The sequence below is a fragment of the Papaver somniferum genome, chromosome 8, assembly GCF_003573695.1.
Source record: "Papaver somniferum cultivar HN1 chromosome 8, ASM357369v1, whole genome shotgun sequence".
Classification (NCBI taxonomy): Eukaryota; Viridiplantae; Streptophyta; class Magnoliopsida; order Ranunculales; family Papaveraceae; genus Papaver; species Papaver somniferum.
The window spans coordinates 57,972,777-57,983,184 of NC_039365.1; the positions used below are offsets into that span (position 1 = coordinate 57,972,777).

Genomic DNA, 10,408 nt, shown 5'->3' on the forward strand with positions numbered 1-10,408 from the left:
ATTCAAAATAAGGAACATCCATGATTGAGGAAGTTTATCTCTGTTTAATAATTGTTAATAATTTAGACAATGACAGATTGATTACAGAAGGAGATTTTGATTTTAAATAAAAAGATGATTAGTAAATGACTCTTCCAACGAAAACAGATCCTACATGTTTACATTAATAAAATAAAGAACTTGCTAATGATTACAGTTATGGCGGAATGATTACATAATAATGATTAATCATTACTGACAGAGACGAGGGATCATGTCGGTGGAATTGTAAAATCAAAAATGAACGAAAATGCTTTAGGGATCCCGGTTTTGTACCCCTTCCCTTATACACCACTATATGTCAAGTTTGTATTGGTCCATTTTTAAAGCGGACCCTCTGTTTTTTCAGGCGGGGCAGGGTGAGAAAAAAATCAACGGTAGATGTTAGTGACACATAGTTGTGTAAAATGCTGGGTATATAAGCTGGGACTCCCTAGCACTTCCGATCAATCAAGGTTTGTTTTCATAAAAACGGCGAAGAGTTGCAGAGATGAGAGAGTTTCAAAGAACTGAATAGAATTCCGCGTTTGTTGACTGTCTGCCCTACAGATGTAGTCTTTATAAATGGTTGTATTGGACGGCTGAGGGCTGAGATGAAGCTAACCCAACGACAGATAAAAACCGTGTTTTTGAAAGATCCGGTTGTTGTACGAAAAATACGGCGGTACACGAAAAATACGGCGGTACACGAAAAATACGTGCGGGCGGAGAAAATCTGGTTAGCGTTTTTCAGTTTGTGTTGTTGGCAAGGGAGATATACTTGATCAGTTTACTGCATATAAAGTTTTATTACCCAAAAAGGAAAGGAAAGGAAAGTAGGAACCTATGCAAAAAGAGACTACCAGATTCTAAATCATGTCACCAAGTTTCCTTCAATCAATTGTTTTACTTACAAAATTTCCCATAGGTCCCTATAAATTTCCTGAATCTGACTTTCCATCTGTACAATTAGTCAAGGAATCATACCCACGAGCTAAAGTCACTTTAATTTCCAGTTCACTTTTCTTCTATATATATGCAGTAAAGAGAAACGAGAATGGTATGGCACCATTAACTAACAGTTTTCAGAATCTGAGATCCAGCAAGAAATACAGGGAGGTTCTTTCGCCTGTTCCGGTGGAGTAACTCCCTCCAAGCATTCATCATGGTAGGCATGTCCACAAGGGAGAACTGCAGTGGCTGGAGGAAGAGAAGGTTGTACATAAGCACCTTTCGCAGCATAAACTAGATTCCTCTTGCATATACCACAATTTTCTTCAATTGTATGATTAGACTTGTCAGGATCTGCAAAATCACAGTTGTGTTACCACAAAAAAAGTTTACGATATTAAACATATAATGAGGATTTTGATAATTATGCTTGGGTACCATGATTTGTCTTGATTCAAAAGCATATACTATCAGTTCAAAATTCTATCAAAAGCATATACACTATATCAGAAAGATCAGTTAAATAAAAGCAAAATCTGTAGGTGGATGAACTCGTCAGATTCCCACTGAAATAGGCTCTACTCAAGGAAAACACTCGAACACCTTTGTTATAAGGAGAAAACATCCAGGACTCCAGGTCAAAATATGGAATTTGATTTAACTAGGAATTACGATTCAGTTGTCGAGCAATTATATTTTTGGTGTATGTGTGCATTCCAAAGTGTAGTTCAGCATATGGGCTATAAAAAATATTACAATATGCATTTAGAGTTTTTGTATTCAGAAGGATATCACCAACGGATAAACTAAAGCTCTATCTGTTTGCTTGGTTTAGAGGTTCAACATGTCTACACTAATACTGCTCCATGTTTTGATCCCTGGAAAGGAAACTTTTCTCAGCCAGTCTTTTCTGATCCTAGACATGTAGGTTTTTTTTTTAATTGATAAACACGCACATTATATGTAGGTAAAACTGTACTGAGGGTAACAAAAGCAGGTATATATACTTCAAGCAGAATCCTCTAAATACAAAAGACATGAGAAAGAAATTACCTTCCCATCTGATATGTTCTTGAGATGGCAAAGAGGATAATAGCCTGGCAAGTTCAGCCCTTGGAACGAGTGGAGATTTGGCTATAGCTGAAGCAGGATTAACATTCCCACTGGATTTGACAGGAACGGGGTTAACTGCTTTCTTGTTGAGTAGAGGAACCTGTTTAGCTACTTTTTCGATTGCCATGGGAACTGGTTTAGCTACTCTCTCGATTGCCACAGGAACTGGTTTAGCTAAATTTGCTACAGAAACTGGTTTAGTTACTCTCTTATTTGTTGTAGGATCTGCAGTGACAGTTTTCCTATTTAGCATTGGAACCGGTAGACCTGCATTTAACCACGTCTCAATAACTAAGCAATCACATAAACGAGGCCAAAAAGGTTAGTAGGAGAAAGGGAGATATAATACCGGCAGCAGATGGCCTACGGGGAAGCTTAACAGACTGTGACATATTTCCCTCAACCGGACTTCGTTTCCCTGCACACAATTGTTTATAACTTAAAAGCTCTTAGATGAGAGAGAACTTAAAGAGTTCAATTAGAACTGGGTAACAAGTTCAAAATTTAAACAAAATTACGTTCCATGGACAGGAAAAGAAAAAAAAAACTTAATTGAAACAACCAAAACGTGTTAGTCTAGAAGCAAACTGTACTATGAAAGGTAATGAGTTGTCTAACCTGTCAAAGGAACACGTAATGCACCACCAGTTGCTTGTTGTGCATGTAAGAATCTGATATCAACAGGTTGGCCAGTCTGACCTGAAAAACAGTGGCAAATACTGTTAATCAAAAATGCGTGCCGAACAGGTAGACAAGGTTTGCCAAAATAATATTTACGAGTTTATGTTTTCAACTCCAGTCATTAATATGGTTTTCACAGAATGGATACAGATGTGCTTAGTTTCAGCAGTTCTTCAACTCATAACAGCAATATGCATAGAGATGACCTAACAAAGCTCATACTTCCATTGTAAATACGATGTAATCTCTCAATTAATCCACCCATAATAAGGAACCACAGTGCCAGGATACTTGAATTTTGCGTGCATCTTTTCAAAGTCACCAGAGACCGCGTCAGATGGTACCAACTAACCAACTGATGAGATTCATCGAAGCCTTAGAAAAATGGTAACCGTGAAGGCTAACATGAATGCAGATACAATATTAAGGTCAATGAGAAGTTACTGTTTGTAACTAGTCTGTTCACATGCAAAATTCAATCTAGTAATACGTGATCAATCCTAGATCCCAATACGATAGACAAGCAATAGCAAAACAAGAAGAATAACAGCACTAACAAGTTGGCATTAGCTCTACCCTGCTTGTATCTTTCTTCTTCTATTTTCCTCTTGAATTCTCTTTCTAGTATTCTAACTCTCCCTGTACAGGCACTCCCTTGTACCCTATTTATAGATTAGGAAGGAATGGAAACTCCCCTATGTTTGTAATCTTCCGAAAACAGAACTCTAACTGTTCCTCCTATGAATAGAAGCTTAAATCTCTTGTAAGTAAACCTAGGTATAGGGTATTTTGATGGCATGTACCTAAAAACGGATCAATACTAGTACTACGATGGCCTCTTGAATCACAAGTAGCTGGTAGATTTCTTTACCTAGGAGCAACATGGGTGACTGAGAATCAACAAATAACAACAAACGATATGCACCGGCACCAACAGGATATGGTGGGAACTCATGGATTGGTTGGTCTGGTCTGGTGCAAGTTCAAGACACTTCAGTTTCATCCAAGTCTTAGACGCAAGGTAGGCCAAAGTATAGTTCATTTATGAAGTACGGTTACCTTAAGAATCCAATAAACTTTCCCTGCACACCTACAGAATGGATATATTGTTCAATTTCTATGAAGAAGCAGTGGAGATTTTATATTCTAACAATGTTAACAAATGACAATTTACTAGTTATCTTTGAATCTCGGAAAACTACTAATGCAAAGTTCAACTTTGCCAACACCTTCCGATAAGATTCTAAATTAGCAAGATAACAAGGAAACTACAAAAAAATAAAAAAAAACAAAAAAAAAACGACCTATAGTATTTATAAATTCAGTTAAAGGCGACCCCCATGATTAGATAATCCGAGTCGCAATAAAAAACTAGAAAAGACATGGTGAAATAGACAAAACCGTGCCAAAAGGATGTTAGCTTCTTCTTAAAAGATTGAACAATTCTGAAACAGGGTGAGCAATATTATACCTGATCCGCTGGTGCTTCCCAGAGATGGGAAAACCTTAGAACTGCTACTAAGAATGTTACCCATATGTGTGTGATATACTGGGGGTGGAACAAAATTGGGGGACTCTGTAACCGATCTAGACATCCTTCCTATAACGGCATGCCTTGCTTGCTCATTAGCAATCAACCCTGCTTGGATGGGAACAAATTTTCTTGAACTATTAATTCGAGAACCTGGGATCCTGCCACCTTGTATAGGGTAACAATGCTGCAAATCAACTTTTGGTGCTTGGACGGTACTGAGAGAGAACACGTTAGTCCCACCGGTAAGGTTTAGTGCATTATTCAGCAGGTTTGGATCACCAATTTTTTTTCCAAGAGGTAAATGATTTCTATCACCTTGTGTCCCAAGGATGCTGTAAGAAGAATTATTAGCTATAACATCATTACTTGGTGTTCCTCTACCTGACAAGCATGTAGAAAGCTTATCATCTCCAAATTCAAGGGTCGGATGGCAAGTAGGATTATTAGAAGAAACTGCAACCATGACCTGGTTACTAGCCCTTTGCTCTTTCTGATCATGATTTTGATATGATAAATTTATGTTAGCTCCAGATGTCACCATATTCCTATCACTTTGTGAGCCAGTCAAAGTAGGGCTGAAGTTAGAAATACCAGTCCTTAACATTAGCTCCTGGTCAACGTTTTGGTACCCTGAATTCATGCTTGCTCCAACCATCAGCATACTTTTATCAAATTGTGGTCTGTGTCCGCTCCTAGCTGGGAGTAAACTAGGCATGAAATTAGGTTCACCAATGCCCACCGTTTGTTCTTGCTGACCATGGTTTTGATCTGTGCTATTCATGTTAACTCCGTTCATGTAAACATTTCTACGAATCTGTGGCCCATGCATGCTAATGGATGTGCTTGAATCAGGTCCCAATTTAGTACCAGCAGTCCTGGTTATTGGTTCTTGCTGGGCAGGGATTTGATACGCAGAATTCATGTTTGCCCCAAGCGCCATCATATTATTACCAATCTGTTGTTCATCTGTCCCTAACATCCCATTCCACTGGATCAAGCTTGGTGAGAACCTGTTGTATGCATTACCTTCCTCACTTATGAACCTTGTAGAGGTCTGTGGTATTCGTGAATTATTGGAATGGGTTGGACCAATGTTTACATTATTGATATTGACCAATGCAGGGTGGGTATGAGTCGGAAATGTTTTATCGGCAACATTCCTTGTCATAAGTGGATAATCTAGGAGCTGCGTCAAATCAATTATGGGAGCATTTTGAGCTGTAGCCCTCTCAACTTCATGCAACTTTTGGACACAATTTACTGGATTCCCAATGCTTGAATTGTCGGGACTCTGCGTCAAATCGATTATGGGAGCATTTTGAGCGCTAGCCCTCTCAGCTTCATGCATCTCTCGAACACAATTTACTGGATTCCCAATGCTTAAATTGTTGGGACTCCGCGTAATGCAAAACCCTTCTTCTTGGTTTAGGTCAAATAGAAAACTATTTAAATTTGGAATATTAAAAGGTTCAGAGCCATCGATTTTCTGCTGAGGACGATTCATTGCAAGTTCTAGAATAGTTGAAGAGTTTCTTACTGAACTTCACTTGATTCACGTGTTGTAGTTATGACAATCGACAGTTTCAGTTGCATTTGATTTAAACCTACAGCACAACAAGTCAATTCAGTTTAGAAGTTTGGGCTATCTCATGTCACTTTCAATCAACTATTGGAAGCCAAAAGTACCAACAGTTATTTTACAAATCAGACATTAACCAAACAAGGGAGCATGAACCCATTTTGTATTGCTATTCTGGAAAAAAAATTGACATGAACATTCATATAATACACAATCTTATGTCTTCCATTCGACAACTATGTTAAAGGAAATTTTCGATAATATCATGCATACAAGGTAACATATATTACATATAGTTCTCATAAAACCTAGATAAATCGCATCAAAATCTCACACTCGCCCAAGTAATCCGCATTCTTACATACCCACCAATAACAAATTCTTGAATACCATTTTGATAAAGCAGGAATTAAGAACGAAAAGAACGATCGGAGTATACATTGCATGTGAACCTAACTCAACGAAATCAGGATGTATATATATGTATATAATCACGTAAACTGAAAGAATTCTAATATTAATCTGAAAAAACAAATTAAACAGAAACCAAAATCAAGAGTAATAGATTTGAACACAAACCGAGATTGGAATTGAAGTTGTTGTTTAAATCTTCGAAAAATTATTTCGGGAGCGATTGCTTGTTCTTCGTTGAAACCAAAGAAGCTTGAGATTTAAGGGTTTTGAGTGCCGGTGAAGGGGTTTGGCGGTAGGTCTTTGGGATTTTATAGGCTTCGGCGCAGGGCCTACATTATAGTGCCACGTGGGAGTGGAGACCGTTGAAACGTACCGGCTGGAGTCTATTATGACGCTATAGCTGTTGAGATTCTCCAGAAGATATTAGCCGCGGAGGACTCGGGCGGGTCGGGTGTATACTGAAAAACAAGCTCGAACCCGGGATCATCTTTCTCCTCGGATTTCCATATTAATATCCATAGATTTTTTTGTTTCACCTATTTGCCACCCACACTTTTACTATTTACCACTTCTATTAGAATTTCTAAAGTAATCCCACTTTGAATTTCAGTTTTTCCTATTTACCACATACAAAAATCAAATTAAATTTGATTAGCTATTACCATTTTTATTTATCTTCTTCTTCGTAATTTCCATTTTCATTGAAAACCCATTAAAGTCTATTAACCTTGAGTTAGAGCCAAATCCCGAATTAGAATGCACCAAATCTTTCAAAAACGACCGATTACAAACAAACAAAAAAAGGTTCAATCTATGTTTTCGTTTTCTGAAATATGTACTCGTTCATAACTCACTAACTGAAAGACTAGGAACCCTTTGTATCTACCATAAATGGACGAGCACATCAAGATATTGTCATTTTTCAATGGACGGATTACATTAGGTTATGAAGATTATTTAGAGATAACCAAGAAGATTAACTTTTTCACTCAAATTTATTTGACTTTTTGCATCTAAACAAGAACAACTGCCTTGAAGTGGATTCAAAACCAGTCAAGGATAAATTATATTTAAACAAGATATGTTCCAAATGAACATTGCAAATTTAGTTGGTATTTTTCTTTTTCTTGAGTATATGGAGGTATCAATCTACAGAAGAAATTAAAGAAACGGAAGGTGAAGTGGTGGTTGGTTAGAGGAGATGTAGAAGAAATATTGGTTTGTAATTTAGGGTTTTTGTTTTTGGATTTAATAGTTGGGTGATTTTATTAGTGAGTGTAAACATAAAATCAAGAGGTAGTATTTAGGATTTATGAAAAATTGTATGAGTGGCAAATAGGATAAGTGGGGGTGGTAATTAATGCGGGGGGAAAATAGAAAAAGTGTGGGTGGCAAATAGGTGAAACCGATTTTTTTCACTAGATTTCCTTTTATATTTCCTTAGCCGAAAGTAGTAATGATAATTATAATAACTAGTAAAATCGCACACGCGATGCACATGCCGCATTGCTCCTTGTTGTTCTGTTTAAACACTTTTCAAATATAACATCAAAAACATGTGATGCATATAGACAGTTCTGAAGAAAAAAAAACACAATTTCATTGCATTCACTTGTTCCGGACAGATAAATATCAAAATTCAAGACCAATCAAACTTTTCGTTCAATAACTTTTAGTAGTCATTTACATAACTAATTTCTACGGCTTCAATGGAGAGAGTTGTTGACTGCCTCCATAGTGGTATCAATCAACTGTCGAACTCGAGCAAGGATCGTTGACTGTTATCTGTGGTGGTATCAATCCACTACAGAAGGCGAGCTTGGTCGATGATTCTCCATTGCTTGAATTTCTGAGAGATTGATAATGAAATGCAAGTTGACAATCATGCAGCCACCCTGTAATCTGCGCCAGCAATATCACTTATTTGATTCAATAGAAAAAGATGCATTCAAGTTCTAAATAGTATCTAAAACGCAAGACAACAAATTGACAAAAAAGTTCGTAAAATGATAATGAGGTTTGAAAAAGAAAAATATCTAATATGCTTCAGGGGTCAGCAACCTTCAATTGAGGTTTGCATTTGGTAGTTCATCCAATACATTATATGCAAGACATAAATGACGATCTCTAAATCATTCTCTAAAAGCTGGTGTAACCCAAATCTTTTTCTCAATACTGATTTGTTAGGAATGCATCTTCACTGTATTAAGTATCTATAAGAATTATACTTTTAAGATTCTAAAATGGTAATTACCTACTTACCTTTAAACTATTTTCTCATTTAACTTAATATTTGGGTAGGGTGGGACTTGAAATTTGAAAAATAATTCCGTAACCTGGAAAATGATATTGAACTATCAACTAAAGTAAAAGTCGATATCGTAAAGCAACGAGTAGGTTATCCAAAAACAAAAAATAAATAAATTATCTATTTCTTTGCACGTTCATAAACACCATTTTTTCGGTTAAGAATCTCAAGATACCTCCTTTGATTGCAATACTTAACTGCCATCAATCACAGTTGTGAGGCCCAACATGAGTTCTTTGAGAAGAATATTCAGTTTATTCATATCCAGTTTGTTGAAAATATCTTTGCCATCATTTTTTTCTGCAACTAAAAACGTGGAGTGCAATCGTGTCAATCCAAAAAAAATTCACTTTCTTGTAAACATAACGCTCTTCTCCTTGTCTTTTTCTCTTATTTTATGGAAGACAAGGAGAAGAGCATCATGTTTACAAGAAAGTGATTTTTTTTGGATTGACACGATTGAACGTTGTCTTATTTTATGGAAGACAACGTGCCGGCTCTTGATGTTAAGCCTGCTCGTTGAGACATCCATTTGTACTCTGTTTTCAAATCAAATCCAATGTTTATATATGTTATTACAATCAACGAATACAACCTAACTAGACTCTTTTCCTTTGCGATGGATGTGATTAAAATGAAAACTAATCTAAAGAAGCAAAAGCTCGCGACGGCACGTTGTTCCTATGATACTAACCTCTATGAATAAAAGCGTGAAGGGCCGATGAAACAATTAAAATAGTGGGTTCTGATCTTTTTTATTTAATTCTTCAATTACAACAATACAATCTGGCTTCGCCAATTCAACCGGAATCACAAAATACAAAGGTCATCTCTCTATTTTTTGTTCCTCCCTCAATCCCAATCCGATATGTAACCTATGCCACTGGGGATGACCAAGTTTCTAAATATCGCAATACATAAAAAAAATAGTAACAGGTAAAAAAGCGAGGGTCTAACAACCACACCCAATATTTCGTTCGGCAATATGTATGGACTAACTCCAATATAATTCCAAGAGAATCAATTAGACAGTCAGACTCAATCAAGGAAAGATATCCAAGAGTTATATATCTTTCTCAAATCAATCAGCAAATCAACAGGATGGAATCCATGAACTGATTGGTATGAGAATAACTTGAACGGTACCAAAGACCAATATTCAAGTGTCAATCAATTTCTATCAAAAACCAAAGGTTGGATTTACCAATTGATTGAACTACGCACAACCTGTAATATTTTAATTATATAAACAAATATAATGCGGAAAAGAAATAACACAGACACCAGAAATTTTGTTAACGAGAAGACCGCAAAAGCAGAAAAATCCCGAGACCTAGTCCAGATTTGAATACCACACTGTATTAAGCCGCTACAGACACTAGCCTACTACAAGTTAACTTCAGACTGGAATGTAGTTGAGCCCTAACTGTTAGAACATGGCTCGGTCGAACTCGCGATCGTTTCTATCTCAAGCTTGTTTGTCAAGTTTAGTTTCCAAAACTACAAGTCTTGATTTCTAGTCTACTTATACTTAAGTCTCGGATTAGGATAGTAAGTGTAGTTGAGCTTTAGACTCTACGGCGTTCATCTAATGAAGACGAAGAACTACTCAAGGGAACTTGTGGAAATTTATCAACAAAATGCATGTGGAGACTTGAACTTATCTATCACTCAAAAGTCTATCTACTCTATCTCCTATTTGAGACAAAAGTCGTATTGTTGTATAGAGTTCAATTATACACATTTGCTATTTCTAGCCGAGTTTATCTCGCTTATAAATTTCTCGAAATATGTGTTATTAAGCTTTCGA

General features: G+C 36.6%; 1 protein-coding gene across 1 annotated transcript; it reads right to left on the minus strand.

The window, feature by feature from the left end:
- Positions 1-812: 812 nt before the first annotated feature.
- LOC113301512 lies at positions 813-5,412 on the minus strand. The gene is made up of 5 exons (XM_026550283.1): positions 4,235-5,412; positions 2,701-2,781; positions 2,432-2,500; positions 2,023-2,349; positions 813-1,323 (listed from the first exon to the last, which is right to left on the minus strand). Exons 1-5 carry the CDS (start codon positions 5,274-5,276, stop codon positions 1,094-1,096), a joined length of 1,749 nt encoding a protein of 582 aa, XP_026406068.1. The 5' UTR covers positions 5,277-5,412; the 3' UTR covers positions 813-1,093.
- Between the last annotated feature and the right edge of the window lie 4,996 nt (positions 5,413-10,408).

Coding starts and splice junctions, on each gene's coding strand:
- LOC113301512 (XM_026550283.1), bottom strand. CDS start 5,276: ATGTTAGGGACAGATGAACAACAGATTGGTAATAATATGATGGCGCTT. Junction 2,501..2,700: donor ATTACGTGTTCCTTTGACAG/GTTAGACAACTC, acceptor AATTGTGTGCAG/GGAAACGAAGTCCGGTTGAG. Junction 2,350..2,431: donor CCGTAGGCCATCTGCTGCCG/GTATTATATCTC, acceptor GGTTAAATGCAG/GTCTACCGGTTCCAATGCTA.